The sequence below is a fragment of the Coturnix japonica genome, chromosome 6, assembly GCF_001577835.2.
Source record: "Coturnix japonica isolate 7356 chromosome 6, Coturnix japonica 2.1, whole genome shotgun sequence".
In the NCBI taxonomy this organism is placed as follows: Eukaryota; Metazoa; Chordata; class Aves; order Galliformes; family Phasianidae; genus Coturnix; species Coturnix japonica.
Window position 1 is genome coordinate 3,803,336 of NC_029521.1, and position 18,052 is coordinate 3,821,387.

An 18,052-nucleotide genomic window follows, 5' to 3' on the forward strand; every position below is an offset into this window, starting at 1 on the left:
TAGTAAAGGCACAGAGAAGGGGAGGGAGGGGGACAGAGCAGGGCGAAGAAAGATGTGCAGCAGAACACATGGGTAGCCGGTACATTTTCCACAAGCATAAAGGAATGCTCCTCAAAGCAATCAGGAATGTAAGAGGATTACTTACCTAGCTCAGTTTTGAGGACTGCAATGCCAGATTGCTGTTTCTGTTAAATATTACAATCTTATAACAGAAAGGAAAATAAAGGCAAGAAATACACTTGAAATAAATTCCTACTCGCAGCAGAGGCCCACAGTATTTACTTCCCTGTGAGCTGCAGTGGAGCAACAAGTCCCCTAAGCTTTGACACTTACTTTTAAAGAACAGAATCTTTAATCGTGCATTCAAACAACTTGAGCATAATTGCCTCTAGTGAAATTTAAGACACGTAAAGCTTAAAAATGCATAATGTGAAATATCATTATAATTACCATACCAGCAATATATTTCCTTTGTAAAATATATATTTTCCCATCTAAAATATCAAATTGTAAAGACCCCATTGATGCTTTTGTAAGATATAAAATTATTATGGGTCGAATTAATATTCAAATCCTTAAAAAGCAATACAGTAACAGCAAATGCATTGAACTTGTTCCCTTGTAGCCCAATGTGCTGAAGCAAGAATCTTGCTATTATTACAGTGTTCGGACAAATCCGTAATGGGAACTTCTGGGGAAGGGTTATTTTCTTCCCCAAAGACCAACTGAGAGTTAATTTATCCTATAGCAACTTTTCAGACTGCTTCTCAGACCGGAGTTCACCGTACCAATTGAGGATGCAATCTGATTTGCACTCACAAACCTTCCAAATAAAGGTGAACAGATAACTACTGCAGCTCCAACACCATAAGAGTGATTGGGTGCTCAGGATTGAGCCCAGAGTTTGAAAAAACCCAAGAAGATGCATAATTTATACAAATGAAAACAGTAGCAAAGGGAAGTAGATAGCATGGAGCTATCATCTTCAAAAGTGTACTTGAGAGCAGTTGAGCATAATTAAACATCTCCCCCTTTCTAACCACTTCAGTGCTCCAAAAATCAACTGCAAAAGATCTCTTACGACGCAAAGTAAGAAATCAAAGTGCTACATAGCTATATGTAAACCCACCTAGTTAATAACTAAGAGCTAGGATGTATTTATAAAACAAGGAATTAAATTTCCAGTTATAGCTCCTAGTCCTACCTGCGTCTATGGATGTCTTGATCCAGTTTTAACTATTATCTGGGTGGTGACGCACTGGAACAGGTTGCCCAAGGAGGCTGTGGATGCCCCATCCCTGCAGGCATTCAAGGCCAGGCTGAATGTGGCTCTGGGCAGCCTGGGCTGCTGGTTGGCGACTCTGCACACAGCAGGGGGTTGGAACAGGATGAGCATCGTGGGCCTTTTCAACCCAGGCCATTCTATGATTTTCATACACTGCAGGTCTTAGTAAGTACAAGCTAGTGAGAGGCTGTTCACAGAGCAGTGGGTATGTGGAAGCGCTGCTGACTCCTGGATAACAAGCTTGCAGCACCAGGAGGAGCTGTCAGGTAACACAGGCAATCTACCTTTCCTTAGGGCTTTATGGTCCTCATGAGTCCCTTCCAACTTGTCAAATTCCATGATTCAGATTAGTTCTGTTGCTTAAAATGACTTTTCTACCAAGATCCAGATACGTAGCAAATGTGATAACCCAAGTTGCCTCTCCAATTATATTATGATGATTCATTTTTAAAGGAAGAATGGGGAATGTCCCTATATCACTAGCAAAAACCATTTCCTCATTCTTTACAATGCGCATACATACACCAGAAGAACAGTGCTGATTGCTGACTTGATGTTCTTTGATGTGTGAACACATAAAACAATTGGAGACATTCCAATTATCTCCAGTTCAAAGTTAGGCCAAAATTAGAAGCAGTTATGAATAATGTATCAGGTTTGAGCAGAAACAGTAATGCTGAGTAAAATAAAGATGAAAGTTTAGCTTACCTGTGAGAATGAGAAATAGGTAAGCAACACTGCTTCCTTAAACAGAGATGTTTGGAGTTGCACACCCTCAGAAGTTCAATTAACAAAACATATGTCAAAACAGGGTTTGGTGGCAGATTGTAAATTGCTTTCAAGCGTGTTCCTGATGTTTTCAAGGTAGTATTAGAAGCTTAACTTTCCTATGAAACTTCCTCTAACTCTTTTACGCAGATAACTTCTTGTAAGAAGCATGTCAAAGCCATTATCGTTTGCCATAGCGGGCTAGAAGTTGGTTCTAAGTCAAAACACACATCCCAGGAGGCTCCTTATCCAGCCCTGCCACGCACTGAGCCAGATCCTCAAAGGAAGCTAACAGCCTCTCTCCATTAATTTCAACAGGCCAACCAATTTCCTGAAAAATCTAGCATTTCAATTAGGGCATAAACTATTTCTGGGTGGAAAGGCTTCTAGCTGGGCGAGCTATTCTCGCTTAGATGTCTGCATTAGGTTACAAGGTAAGATGTCCCAGTCAGCATTCCAGCACTATCTTCTATTACTGCTACTTTCCTTTGTGGCTTTTGTGAAAAAGACTGGATCTCAGAAGTCTATCACAATAGTGCAGGATGCAAGATGAGGACACACATTACTTACTTCTGCTGTGCCCTCTAAGGAACTTGGTTTTCCAGTGTCTACCCCAATGCCTCATGTTTTCTGTGATTGTTAGCAACTTGACCAAACCTTTCCGGTAAAGCGATGGCTGGCACTTGGGCACTGTTAGCAATGAGGACTAGATAGACTTAACAAGGGCAACTGGCAACAGGCCAGAGCTGATCATAGAATCACAGAATCATAGGATGGCCTGGGTTGAAGAGGACCACAGAGATCATCTAGTTTCAATCCCCCTGCTATGTGATGGGTCACCAAGCACCAGACCAGGCTGCCCAGAGTCACAAAGATCTTCTTCTTGTTTATATATAAAGTTATCTGTGCCATTCTTTTCATACGCATTTGCAGTAAATCCTACGTTGCTTTCCTTCACTGAGTTCTGCTTATGTTTGTAAGTGCTTTGGAAACCGTAAAAATGAAGTGATTGTATAAAACAATCCCATGTTCCCTAAATTCAGCAGCAGTAAATATGTTTTAGCAACAAAAAAAAAAAAAATCTTATCAGTCAATAGACTCACTGGGAACTACAAAACACTAAAGCACACATTCCAACAAACAAATTCATAGTACAGCTGGTAGAGAAGTTAGTTAACGTACTAGCTGTTATGAAAGATCATCTCCTAAGCCATGACATGCTAAAGCAATTCTAGGCTTTCGTTTACCTTCAAAAATAGCTACAAATACAAACCATTAGCGCATAGTGCTTTTCATCTTTTGCCTCAAAATTACCACTCAACTTTCTAGAACTAAATGGTTCTACCTGAGCAAACCGTTCTTTACATCAACAGACATAGATGTTAGAGGCAGGAAGTGTCTGAATTCATACAGTTAAGGTACTATGGTTAGGCTGAAGTTGGACTTGATGATCTTTGAGGTCTTTTCCAACCTGAATAATTCTATAATTCTATGATCTACTAAGAGCATATAGCAGTCGCCCTGTATCACCCAGTTGTTACGCCAGTGGAACGCAGCAGATAGGATGAGAAACACGGAAGTAAGGACAGTATAATTTGTCTCCTTGTCTGGTAGATAACTCTCCTAACTGTGTCTATAAAACACTTACGTCTATAAAACATGCTGAACTCGCAGAACAGAGCGATTTTGCATCTCACCGATTAAAATTTAGGATTGACTTCATCAATGAATTTGAAAAGGCAGCTATTTAATATTCAACACATTTGCAAGACTTCATGCAAACCAGGTTGTGTTTTTGACTCCAAGATTAGGCCGCCTGACATTCCTTTCAATTAAATCTATAGCACAAGTAATTCCTATTGTGATGCCTTGTCAGTTTGGGATTTCTAGCTCATCTTTGCCGTGCATTAAATAGCTGCATTTGAAGGTAAAGCATATGGAAGTCAATTTCCTGCACATAGATTTTACAGAAATAAAAGTGTAAGAGATATAAGAAATATAAGAGCCCGATCAAAATTCCCTTTAATTAGGAAAGTAAAAGGCTGCCCAGGAAATCTTCAGTAGCACAGGAAGCATAGAAAAGTTTCATTTTTATGCCACCAGCTCATATCTCGCTCAGAGAGTAAGCAGCTGTGTAACAGTTCATATGGCATACCGGGAGAAGGGAAAGGGAAAATCCATTTCGTTCTAAATATCCAAGGTAATTTAAAACTAATTTTTGGCTATGCTTTGTAAAAATAAGGCAACTTGCACTATATATTAGCGAGAGCTTTAGATAACATTTCATATTGCATGTACAGGAATACCAGGTTGTTTACGAAAAGAAAACTAAGTGACTGAAATGAGCGTATTCTCCTCATCCAGCGGAAGTCACTCTTCCAGATTTGGCATCCCCAGTCAAGCGACAACATCTTTAAAAGCCAAAAAAAAACCAAACACCATAAAGTTAAAAATCTAATTTAAAAAGTCCCAAAAGCTGAGCTAAAAGATGGCTAGGACTACAACAGACTGCTTAATGTGTGTACAGCTCGTACAGACCAAACAGCTGATGAGGAACACCAGGCAGCATGAGAAAGAACGTGTTTCCTCTCAATAAACAGTATCAGCTTTAAGTTTCCCACACATTCATGCCTGGGGAATCCCCTTTGAAGTTGATCGTTGAAGTGACAGCTCTTCTCACCATTGGAGTAAGGTAAACAGCAACAGTAAGGTTGAGACTCAGGCACATCAGAACTCAGGGCTCTTGAACATGCTCTCTCTATTTTACACTTTGATCATCCTTATTCTGATGGGGCTGGAAAATAAAAATCATAGCTTTCAAATAAAATAAAAATAGGTTCCCAGGTGATCTTTAGTATTGTCTAAACAAACTTGAGAAAGGCAAAGGAATGAGGGAGGATTTCAACACCTACAATCCTACCCACACCGAAATAAATAAGTGTTCCGCCTCAACAAAGGGGAAACAATACAAAAACAAAAACCCCATCACAACACAAGGTGAGAATTGTAAGGGGGTACCCTGTGAAATACCCATCCTTTGGATGACTGCTGACCAGTAAAGTCAAAAAGATTCCAACCACACGTTATCTTTTCAACATCAGTTATTTGAATTATGTTCCGATTAATGCTGAGAACTGGGAAAACAAAAGCTTCAGGGAGATACAAAATCTTTGTTTATAGTTTGCATACCTTCATTTTCTCACACAGATAATGACAGGGCTGCTTTTGTCCAGCCCTTCATGACGTTTGTTCTTTGACCAATCTACATCAAGCTCCTTTAGCAAAACAGAGCACTGAGTAATTGTTCAGCTAATTTTACTACCAAACACGTAGATCACATGGAGGGAAGATTTAGGTTGGATGTCAGGGGGAAGTTGTTTACTGTGAGAGTGGTGAGGTGCTGGAACAGCCGCCCTGAGAGGATGTGGGTGCCCCGTCCATCCCTGGAGGTGTTTAAGGTCAGGTTGGATGGGGCCCTGGGCAGCCTGATCAGGAGGTTAGCAGCCCTGCCTGCAGCAGCTGGCAGGGATGGAGCTTGATGATCCTTGAGGTCCCTTCCAACCCAAACCATTCTATGATATGATCCTGTGATCACAAAATACATATACATATAAGTAGACATATATTACTTTCAATGTTTATGCATGTATGGTAGGGGGCTGTTCATTCACAGATCAGTCTTTGACTTTGTCTAGAACATAAACTGACCACACAAGGCCATCTTATTTAGTGTTTCATGTTCACAAGCTTATTTTTGGATAGTCTGGGTTATGTCCTACAGTACGTAAGACAGGATAAACACATAGTAATAGTAATAGTAATAGTAATAGTAATAGTAATAGTAATAGTAATAGTAATAGTAATAGTCTCGTGCGGGTTGGAAGGGACCTTAGAGATCATTGAGTCCAACCCCCGGGATTCGAGCCTCTGTGTAGCAGAGCGGCACTTCTACCACTTGCACCACAGGGGGATTTGAACACCCGGGCCCTGGTGTTGCAACGCGGCATTCCTACCACTTGCGCCACCGGGGCACACAGGTGTTTGATTGATACAGTATTCTATATCCTGTATTACTTGGCATCGGTTATTCAATATATTCAATATATACTGCGTATTCACTACGCTTGTGATAAAATGGGGTAAGTCCTTTTCGCATGCCTCAAACTATACTGAAACCCAGTGTTGCTCATAATCAAATGTTCACACGCATTTCTAAGCAGTCTTGGGGAGTCAAACAAGCATTTGCCAGCCATCAAAATGCTTTTGTAAAAATAAGATCATTTTGAATGCTTAACATTTTGACGTCAGGTTTCTGAAATTAAATACTAAACTTCATTTCCTCAATATTTTTATCTTCCGTTCAAAATACGACTGAGATGCTTTGAGGTTCCTCATGAGGTTCTATCCCCAAGTCACCAGAATAAAACCAACAGCTGTTAACTGCCTTTAAACAGAAGAGATTTTTAGCTTGCTCTAAAACTTCCCTAATGGTTGCTGAACTTCTTGTCAGTGTCAGCAAGAAAGAATCCCAGCAGTAGATGTGCATGGGAACTGAATTACTCATGGTAATTCAGGTAAGACAGATACATCATGTGTTCAATCGGAAGTTGCTCACAGCTGTATCTTTATCCAAACGAGTGAATTACTGCAAATTATCGTTCCAGAATTTCTCACCATCAGGTCTAAAATAAGACATGTAAAACCACGGACTGAAAATAATAATAACAATAAATATATATACACATGAATACAACACCAACAAGTGTTGCTGTAGCAGGCTCTTGCCAAAGCAAACCTAAGACTGACTTTCCAAGACTGGCAATTTTTATCAGCTAATCGTGATGTTAAAAAATGAACTTCTTTTCCTTGTTAAGCCACCACGTGCACTGACAAAAAATACCACATCAAGAAGATTGACATCAGCAGACATGCAGATTTTTCTTCCCCTGGGCACCAAATTGCTGATGTATGTCCATGCTCCCTTCTTGGCATAATTGATTTTCACTTTCTGCACGGTGGCACATTCTTGGAATAGCTGGTACAGCAGCAAGCATGAATATGCAAGCCAAGGGCAAACTAACTAGGATTAGGCCAGGACTGCTTTATGTTGAACCCGAGCTTGAACCCAATTTAAAACTGACTACCAATTGCTTTTAAAAATTCAGTTTTAGAAGAATCTAAGAAAATTAATAAAAAGTGTACATGTTACATTAACATACTGTTCTTCCAGATCATGTCAAAATTGGCTCGAAGCACTCACAAGTGCTAAAAAACAGCCTTCGTGTGCTTTTTCTATCTTTTCTTGGAAAACAAGACATTAGACATGCTGAGCAGCCTCCCACATCTCCAGAAAACGCACAGCACAAATAGGGATGGAACAAATCTACAACTGTGGTAGAAGCAGCTGTTCAGCTACACCCTGTCTGCCTAAAGTGGCATTTATGCATGACATGTTGTAGCAGCCCTTCAAGTAGAGCTGGCTAAGCCAACTATCTTTTTCTAAGATCTTTGTCTGCCAGTCACTCTTTGACTAGCAATTGTATGCACTTACATGACCTGAGGTTTGGAGATTGGAACTTGGTGATCTTCGAGGTCCCTTCCAACCCCAGCCATTTTATGGCTCCATGAATATCATCCCTCTTCATTTATTCTTGTGTACCTGTCTGTGGGGTATATTGTTTCTTATTGTTCTTGTTTGGTTTTTAAAAATCTTGATTCATCCTCCCTGCTAAGAACACAAAGACATCCACCAAACATTACAGTGATGTCTCCCAGCTGAATGTACCTCAGATCTAAGTTAGTAGGCAAGCTAATTCCTAGGAAGAATAGAATACTAAGAACAGAATATGCACAAAAATCAGGAACCAAACTTGCTGCTAGCAAGCTTCTTCGCACACCAAAATAACAATTAGCATCTAAGTTGCTATTATCAGCCATGTTGGTACCATAGTGAAAGCCTGCTGTATTATGTTAAGTCTGCTGTGTTGGTAGAGGCACAAAGAGCTGGGAATAAGCACCTTGCCTTTTCTAAATCCTGGGGAATAGCTTTCATCTCAATCCAAGAGTGACAACTGAGCATCAGTGTCACAGGTATGCTCAGTGATGTGTCACATAGCCGACCTCATGCCAAGGAAAGTTCAACACATAGGTGAGTGACTTTTACAACTAGCTTTCTATTTCAGGTAGTACTGAAAGCATGCAGCAGTGAAAGGCATCTCAAGTTGTTCATAACTTTGGCTTGGTTTGCTCTGAAAATTGCTGGATATCTGAGGGGCAGAGCTGGTTGAGGCCTATTCAAGGAAACGCTGCACTACAGACTTCATTGGCTCTGACAAAACCATTGTGTGGAAAGGCTCATTGTGTCCCATGTCAAATAGTAAGAGAGGTATGGCTGATAATAACCATGGACTGATGGCTACAGCACTCAGCCCCACTTCGCGTTCCAAGCTTAAAAAGTCTGGCTCAGTTCAGAACCGCGATTAGAAGCTCATCTCCCACTCCCATCTGCTGCCAAGTTATTAATGTGCCATCAAGTTATTCTGCAGCGTGATTCTCTGAAATTGATAGTATGTTCAAATCGGTCTAAAAATTACTCGAGAACAAATTTCAAATCTTAAGGAAACCTGGAACATCTGCACAGCCCTCCAAATAAGACTAAAAACCAATTGTTCCACAAAGTTGCTTGCTCAAGGCTTTCAAGCTTTACCTACAGCCTGCTTCTAAAGTTCTTATAAATGCTCCACACTAGCTTGCACCCATGCAACAACCCCATCTGACACCACTGCTATTACTGCTTGTGCAGTCTGATGGCATTTCCTGACAAATGCCATATTTCAGATGCAGGTCGAGTTGTTGAGTCTAAAGCCAAGACCATCGATATATAAAAACCACAAACATAACGTGCACATTTAATTCACCTCTTTTTCCCATGTTCCAAATGCCAGTATTAGATAACATACATCAAAACCTTCTGAAATGTAATAGCCAAGAATACACTGCTATAACTATGCCTGTAATGAGTATATCTAAATGGTTTCCAAAATCATAGCGTTATGTAAGTATAATGCACTGTTGGAACAGAATGTAACTTGCAAATCCAGAGCCTCTCTATACCCTACCCACTCCCAAGGTTGTGTAGGTTCCCAGACAGCAGTTCAGACTCAGTAACAAACAAGGTTTGTGTTCAAGTCAGATGTGCTTCAGAAGACGATAAAGGCTTCATCCCATTTTCTTATTTAAAATACACTGTGAAGAATGCCATGTACAGTTAAGCCCACTTTCCTTCTTGTCTCCACCCCTCTTTGCTTCCTTCACTGCAGGTGCTGGGGCTTTAAATCGCGTCAGCATACTCTGTTACATAAGGCCAAATAATAACTACAACTAGATCTGTGTGGAGGGTGACCAACAAGTGCATAGCTTGACAGTGGCAACTACAAAAACAGCCTTTCAGGGAGAATCCCATTGTACTTGAAGCTAAAGCCTCAGATCAGTAGTAATGACATTGGAAGTTGTTACTTGCTTAAGTATGGCTGTGTTTAAGATGTACACGTAGGTACACTGGAGTAAGTTTCCAAAATACTGTTTTCTAAGAAAAAAAGAAAGAAAAAAACAAACAACCAAATAGATTTTTGCTAAGGCATGGTGGGATTAGACAGCTCAGACAGCAAGCCTGCAGCAGGAGCAGGAACAAAACCCAAACATTGAAAATACCAATCCAGCTCAATAGATAACAGAAGATGTTGTGCTCTATATGCTGACGTTAGCTGGTATTAGGCTGAAGCAACTGGCAGGATTGAGACAGGCAGGCATTAATGCTGCTGACTCACTCTGCAGCAAGAGATTCCCTGACCGGCCCCATTGAACCAGCGCAGTGTTGCCTCAAGTTGTTTTTCTAGCAAGCTACAGAACAAGTACAAACTGCGCTGATTAAACTTGCTCTAGGGTCCACCCACCAATAACATGAGGCAATGCCTAATGAAAACATCTTCAAAATGCAAGCAATTTGTTGAGGAACAGAGCTTACATAACTACAAAAAACAATTAAACCTTGGAGAGTTTCTGTATCTCCAGATTTCAACATTCAGAACACAGCTAGCTAAAGGTCATCCTTCGCACTTTACAGGAGAAGAAATGGAAGCAAAACGGTAAAATGATGCACTCATTGCATTCTACTTGAGCTGAACAGGGGAGAAGAGAAATCATACAGTGGCCTGGGTTGCAAAGGCCCACAATGCTCATCATCCAGTTCCAACCCCCTGCTGTGTGCAGGGTGGCCAACCAGCAGCCCAGGCTGCCCAGAGCCACATCCAGCCTGGCCTTGAATGCCTGCAGGGATGGGGCATCCACAGCCTCCTTGGATGACCTGCTCCTGTGCATCACCACCCTCTGGGTGAATATGGCATCAGTGCAATAAGGACAGGGGTTGTTTTACAACAGTTTGAATAGATCTGTGTACGCTTTGCAAGTGTTTATTGACCAAGAGGCTTCTACAAGCCTAAGCAAACATTTGAGCAGGGTGGGAAGGCAGATCAGTACAAAAACATGAAGTCCAGTGCACTTATTTTCAGATTTGTTGTTGGCTGTGTTAGTTAAATGGGCTTGTAGTCTTCAAAAGCAACTTTTCATATCTTATTACACAAGATTAACCTATATATTCCCATCTCCTACTTGTCATATTGTCTTATGAGAACGTGAAAAGGCCCACAGTGCTCATCTGGTTCCAACCCCCTGCCGTGTGCAGGGTCACCAACCAGCAGACCAGGCTGCCCAGAGCCACATCCAGCCTGGCCTTGAACGCCTGCAGGGAAGGAGCCATTAGGCAGCACTAGTGCAGGTTCCTTACAGCCCGGGGTGGGCACTCTCCCAATGCTCATTCCTACCCGCACCAGCGCTGCCTTCCGAAGGCTTCTCCTACGTTCATCGCCATGGAAACCAACGAAGCCGCCTACAGTCACCGGGACCCATCGGATAAACAGCGACAATAAGCAAAACGAAACGAACGAACGAATGCCTGGAGCCCATAGGACAAACGCTAAGTCATCAAGCGAACGAAGCAGCAGGATGGGAGCAGCAGCGTTTGTAGGAGAGAAACGAAGGCAGCGCAGCGGAAAGCCCCGGCTGCTCCGAGCTTGGGGCGGGTGGGCGTGCGGCGTGGGCCGGCTGTCCGCCCCCCGAGCCGCCGAGCGGCTGCGCCTGGGAAACGCGAAGCAACTGTGAGAGCGGGAGGAACCAGCGCAGCCATTAGAGCAGGGAGGGCTCGGAGCCGCCTGTCAGCGCGGCGCTAACACACGGCTGGGAGCAGCGGGAGAGCTCCTTCCTCATGCAGAGCCGCTTCCACGGCGGGACCGAGCACTGATTCCTCACGGAATAACAGGCATCTGGGCAATGGGAGCTGTGAGAAGCACAAGGGAGCTGTGAGAAGCACAAGCAGGGAGCTGTGAGAAGCACAAGGGAGCTGTGAGAAGCACAAGGGAGCTGTGAGAAGCCAAGCAGGGCAGCACAGCGACCCCGGCCCTCCCGGACAGCCACACTCCCACAGCCGCCCCCGCTCCGCTGCAGGTCGGTTTGAACGGGCCCCGCTCGCTCTCAGCCAACGGGCGGCGCGCTGGGCGCTGACGTCACGGGCGGCGGGAGCGGGGCGCAGTGCTGCCGGCCGGCCCGAGCCCGGCACCCGCGTATGAGCGCGGCGCCCAGGAAGATGAGGGTAAGCGGGGCCGAGGCGGGGGCTGTGGGAGCGGGCGGATGGAGGGGGCGGCACTAAGAGCGGGGGAAGGCGGGAGTCCGTCCGGTAGCACGGCCGGCGCTGAGGGGTCCTGAGCGCGGTCCGCTCTCCTCTAACAGCGGTGCGGCGTGTTGGAGGCAATAGCCGCGTTCCCTCGCAGCGCTGTGGTGGCCGCCGCCGACCCCGAGCGGGAGCGGGCACGGGGACCGACCGCCGCCGTCCTTACAAGGGCAAAAACGCGTCCGTAGCTGGGTGTGGGGGGCGGCTGCGGAGCGTCGGGGCTGCGGCACGTTGCTGCGCACTGCAAGGCTGAGGGAGAGCGGGGAGAGCGCGATGTGCCGAGCATCACCAGCACCTGCCGGGCCGAACCGGCGGCGCTCGTTGCTTTCAGCGGAGGGCACGGAGTCCCGCTGCTGGTCGTGGTGCTGCCCCAGCAGCACGGATGGCCGCCCCGAGCTCTGAAGATACAAAACCCAGCCCAGTGTACGAGCACAGCCTCATCCCTTCCATCTGCATCACTTCTTCTCCCATCGTGACGTTACCAGCTTCATTTCACACAGGGCCAAAGAGAGCCCAGGAGCTCCCCCTGCCCCTCCTCACTTCGCCTTCTCAGCAGCGTGGGGGGACCGGCCGTGGTACCGACTCATAATGGCTCTTTCCTTTACATACAGCGGCTGCACGTTTTGTTGGGCCTTCTGGTTACATTCAGCTTGCAGTCAGTTTAAAACCAGCCTCAAACCCACACGGTTTACACGCCGCTGGTAACTACAGGATACTGATAGAACTTGTGGCCGAGCAGAGGGAGGTGGAAACCCCAAAGCTTTGTGTGGTTTTTGCATTGCGACAGCAGGTTTGTTTCCTAAGCAAAAATCTCCAAAGAGACTGTTATTAGAGCTGTGTGTTACAGCAAGTACATATTACAGCACACAGTGCCACGCAGCCCACAGTGTCAGGAAAGGAACAGCCCTGCTGCTGCATGAGATACCTGTGTGCAGGAGAAGACGCCCTTCTGCAAAGATATCCAGCTACAAAACTGGTGAAGGATTTGTTACCAAAAGTCCGGTATTTTGCCCAAGAATGACCTCAAAGAAGTAAGAAGAGAGATGTATTGCAGTTGTTGTTTGCTGGGTAAGGCGGAATGCAGAAAGCATTTTGCATTTCATCCCTGTTCAGGTTTAAGGATAAGGAGCCAAGGGAAAACTGGAGAGGCAAAGGAAAACCGAGCGCAGGGAAAAGAATTACTACAGTTTCTGCATCTACAGCCCTCGTGCTGTAGTTCCATGTGCATTTCAAAGCCAAAATGCAACTGAAATATGTGCGACTGTGTGGACTTGGTTACATAGCTCTCATGTCCAGGGTGCACTGGAGTCAAGTATATAATCACGTGTAATGTATGGCTCTGTAAAACTCATGCAGAAGACATACTCAAAACAACCTTGTCTTTTTCTTTTTTCCTTTTGCCACTTTCGTAGGAAACTATGCCCCAGACGCCAATATTTTCCAGCATGCTTGGCTCCAGCTGTAGTGGACAAGTGCAGCCTGATATGGGAGAGAGATGCGTGGACCCCGTTTATCAGGATGGGAACATTGTTTCTGGATCACTGGAGGCCTTGATAGAGCGCCTGGTACCCACCATGGACTATTATCCAGATGTAAGTAGGCACTGAAGGACCTGTTTTCTTCCTGTAGTTTTCCTAAGATAGCACCAATCTAAATCCTAAACATGAGAAATTCTATCTCCATCCAGATCATGATTAAGATGCAGACTAAAGATGCATTTATTTTGCTCGTAATACTTGTTCACTAAACATGTTACTCAACAGGGATACTCCTTTCTGCTTTTTAATGGGAACACCTGTTAGAAAGATAAAGCCATGTTGAACCCAAATGGGCACCTTAAGAACCAATTAAAAGCAGCATTAGCCACAATGTTCAATCCCTCTAAGCTGCTTTACCTCTAATGCAGCCAAGATTAACATCTAACCATCTCCCACCTAGGGAAGTGGACCGACTCTTTCAGCTGAAATCAGCTCTAGGGATTTTTTGGCTTTGTTTTCCCCTTAATTTTCTATGCATCTCCTATTCAGACCATCAGGAAGAAAATACTTTAAAGCGACCACATTGATTGTAATTAAAGTGCTGTCTCTCTCAACACATTTTAATAAGCAAGTGCTGTAATAACGTTCCTGAGCCTAGAAATGATCTGGCAATGATTAAATGTCCTCACTGCAGTCCCCTGAAGTAAACATTGCTGGTAACTCTAGGGCAAGATGTAAGATTCTGAACGAGTGATATTACTCAGCGATCACACTATGACTTAAAACATCCCTTCGTACCCATCACTGAAAGACATTATTTAAACAAACTACCAAAAATCAGAGATTACAAAGCACGTATTCCATCCAAGCTGTGAAAAAGCAGCATGACAGAAACAGTCCAACTCTTTCTAGGACAGGAGTGACGGCAAACTGAAGTCAGTGTTGACTGCTATGTTGAATTTAACTGTGGTAGAGCAAGCCACGCTAACCTATACCTCATAGAACGTTTCTCCATCTCATCAGCTTTGGGGTTATTTACTGTGCTTTCACGCTGGTCACAATGAAACCTCCTTAAGCTCTCACATACACATCACCCAGTTCCCAATCACTATATGCAGTAAGGGCACTCCCTTCCCATATGAGACCCCCACGAGTGCAGTGGTACAGCAGCTGAATTCCAAGCAATTATTAGTTAGGATTAAAACAGGCAAAAATCAGGATGTCTTAATTTTCTGGTTCAATTCTAAACCTCTCGTTTAATTATGCTTACCTACGATTGTGCTAACTACAATAGATGCTAAGCACCAAATTCTCTGTAGGGCACAGAGAAATATCCATAGTTAGGCATTCAGCTTCTCTTGCCCTCCCCAGACATGTAGTGGAGAGAGAAGGCAGAGCTTGAAGAGAGCTACAAAATCCAGTACACCAGTGAAACAGCTCTAGGCTGCCAAAGGCAAACGTTCCAAGGAATCAGCTCCAGCTCCCTTTATTTAATACTAGTTAATGTAGTTACTTGCTGCTTGGGTTTCTGGAATATCACTAAGTTTGTTAAGCAGCTGTTAATGCATGTCTCTTATTGTGACTTTGAGTCTATTTATAACACTGCTACTCTGAAAATGGTTCCATAAAGTGAGCGTTACTTAAGGGATCTATGAGGTATTTTGGAATGTTGTTGGTTTCCATGGTGCTGTCACATACCCCGTGCAAGGGAGCATCACAATCCACGCGAGCACAGAGCCCACCAGGAGGCTGCAGTTCATAGGGGCAGCAAACTGACAGCTGAGTGATACAGCAGAAGTAATCAAGGGAACTCCTGGGAAAGGGAGCTGGAAAATGGTACTAAACCAAATTCATCTCCTCTACAGCAGGACGCGTTCTTTTAGGTAAATCAGATCACCCAATTTAGCTAAAAGGATTAATTTTACAGCAAGTGGATGGATAAGCTTAGAAAGACAGAGATGGAACTGTGTTTGAGTCATCTCCAAATGCAAGCCTTGGATTTCAATTCAGATTTATGTTTACACTTCATGTCTTGCCCATTTCTATTTTTAGGGAAGTTAGAGCGATAGCCATTTAGTGTGGAGGTGCCGTCAGAAGGGGGACCAGTTACCTTCTGCTCCAGAGGAAGGTGTAAGCACCTCCCAGCTTCATGTCTCTGCCTGCATGAACACAGGATGACAGCAAGGCACCATCAGTTAACTCTCACCAAGAGAAGGTGTTCATTATGTTACCAGAGGTTGCCTTTAGTTTCAGGGAGACCTGGTTCTAGGTGTTGCTCCAAATTTCTGGACTAGTCCATCTGAGAGCAATGCTTAAAAGCCGTTCTGTCGACACAAAGCTCAGGACTGCAGTCACCAGCCAGATGGAAAAAAGGGGGTGGAGGAGAAGGCAAACAGTATCTTTCTGTTCTCGTTACAGTGCAAAACAAAACTGTATTTGCTGTGTTGGCAGCACAAGAGACAGATGAGAGAGGACAGGAAAGATAAGGCCCTACATTTGTATACTGCTCTTTTGAGGTTTGTTTGTGTATGGGGACTTGCTCAGCGCACAGGGAAATGTATATTTGTGAGACAGAGGAGTTGGAGAGGTTAGGAATGGAATGTACCAGTCTGCAACCCTTGTGCCCAAACAGAAAACATTCAACAGAAGACAATATTTCACAAACATAAGACTGAGCAGCGAGTGCACAAAGGGATTCTTCTTCTTTTTTTCCTTCCCCAGACAACGGCAGTACATTCTTGGGTCAGAGAGGAACAATTCCTCCTTTCGTCCTGCGTGCTTGCTTTTTTTTTCCTTAAATATAATTCAGCTCATCTCTTAGCAACAACTTTAGGCACTAAAGGAATCTGCCTTCTTTTTCTCTCGTAAAGCACAAGACCCTTTTTGTGTCAGCTAAGTTGTTCCAAATGCAGAAAGGAATTTTTTTGCCTTTTCTCTCAAATACCTGTCACTTTCATGGGGTAAGTGGAGCTCAGCTTTCAGTCTCATAGCTTATGGAAGCATTTTTAATCAGCCTTTGTCAAAGCAGCCTGCTTCTTAGCTAAACTGCCTTCTCCAAAGCATCTTCACGTGCGAGGGACTTCCTGTGAGAAGAGTGTAGGTCTTCGAAGTGTTCTAACACCTTGCTTACATGGGAGGGCTGCTCTGAAAGTAATGCCTTCTATTTTGTTATCTTGGATCGCAATGTCAGAAGTGGATGTTGGTGGTATGGCAGTGGAGCCTGAACCTTCCCCCCAGTATTCCATTACATGTTGTTGCTGTGTGACAGATGGCAGCAGAGGGGCACTGACAGAACACTGTCTGACATGGAAGTGCATATGAAGCAAAGGTGTGTTGTTAAATCCCTCTGCATGGGAAAAAATGGCATCTGGTGACATTCACTGATGCTTGCTGAACATTTGTGTGTCTCTATCAAGTAGTGTCACTGTTTTCTTGCTACCTGCTGTAGCTTCCATGGAAATAAATAAGAGGCATTACTTTTGGAGCAGCCTACACTTGAATACAGGTGTAACAAGTAACAGAAATCCCTGATCTAGAGGAGACATCTGACATTCACATCACATATTTCCTGTCCATTACAACCATATTTCTAACAACTGTGACCTACTGCTAAGCTGCAATGCACAGCCCAATTCAGCCTCAATTTTCTTTATTGGACAGGAAGTGGTCATTAGCAGAGGGGTGGAGATGAGGCTCAGCCCTACTATTAGACACATTGAAGTCATTTCTTACTTGCAGTTAACCTATAGCCATCGTAAGCAACCCCAGTATCAATAGGCAACCTGAGGAGTAAGACCAGATCCTCATGAATTGTAAACCAGAGTGTCTTGATTGACCATAGTGAAACAATTTAGTTTGCTAACAAACTGGCCCTAGTCCTGGCAATGTGACTTGAAAAGTGGACTGAAAATACAGCAGATGGGTTCCAGAAGTATAATTTGTTTCTACGACTTAGCAGCTTAGTGTGATCTGGAAACATGCTGTACGTGTCCAGTGCAGATGCCGTGGATTAAGAGAGAATGCAAGCCTTGAACAGAACGCTGCGCTTTTATGGCCGCGTATCTTTCCCTGTCTTTCCAATTCAGCACTTTTTTGAACGTCATAAAGCACTATCAGAGGGATTAAGTAGAGGCACAGGTCATCTAGGTCACTGACAGTGCAAAAACAGGGGAACGTACTCTGAGCAGGGCTTTCTTGCAGTTACTCTGACCAAACACCATCCCACATCATACAGGCTTCCACCCAGAATACCAACACTAGAATTAGTACAACAAGCAAAATTATATCTTTCCTTAAAAAAAAAGAGAAGCTCCAGTTTATCAGAGCTAAGGTCACTGACGGGGCAGAGCAGCCTGCATTTCAGTTCCTTGCCATTTCAGTGTACAGGCATCTTTCTGGCAGGTTTCCACACTGCCAATACACAAGAACATGGGGAAGAGATGAAAGTATAAGAGTCCATAACTGGTTTTCATCTCTTCCTTTCTTAAATGGAAAATAGGGTAAAAGCAAGAGCTGCTTCATGTTTCCAGAGCAGACATTTTCACACAACAGCTGCTGCACCCAATAGCTAAATTCCTTTCCCAGATAGGCCAGACTCAGGGTTCCAAGTTCAGGGATGCACTGATAGAAACAAGCAAAGATATTGGCTAAAAAGGAGTGAAGACAACCAGGCACAGGTTACTCCCCCCAAAACCAACACTACTCTCTCCTGTGTTTTAATTCCTATTGGGTGTTGTATCA

The 18,052-nt window shown here is 44.0% G+C and overlaps 1 protein-coding gene across 5 annotated transcripts in view; it reads left to right on the forward strand.

Moving 5' to 3' along the window:
* RASGEF1A (RasGEF domain family member 1A) overlaps window positions 1-18,052 on the forward strand; it is a 133,107-nt gene that overhangs the window by 99,229 nt on the left and 15,826 nt on the right. For 3 of the 5 annotated variants that reach the window (XM_015866100.2, XM_015866105.2, XM_015866102.2), the window contains one exon: window positions 13,247-13,426. In XM_015866100.2, the coding sequence (XP_015721586.1) occupies window positions 13,247-13,426 (180 nt within the window). Of the gene's footprint in view, window positions 1-11,247; window positions 11,757-12,464; window positions 12,903-13,246; window positions 13,427-18,052 lie in introns of those variants that run through there. The other 2 variants (XM_015866101.2, XM_015866104.2) reach the window with 2 other exon arrangements.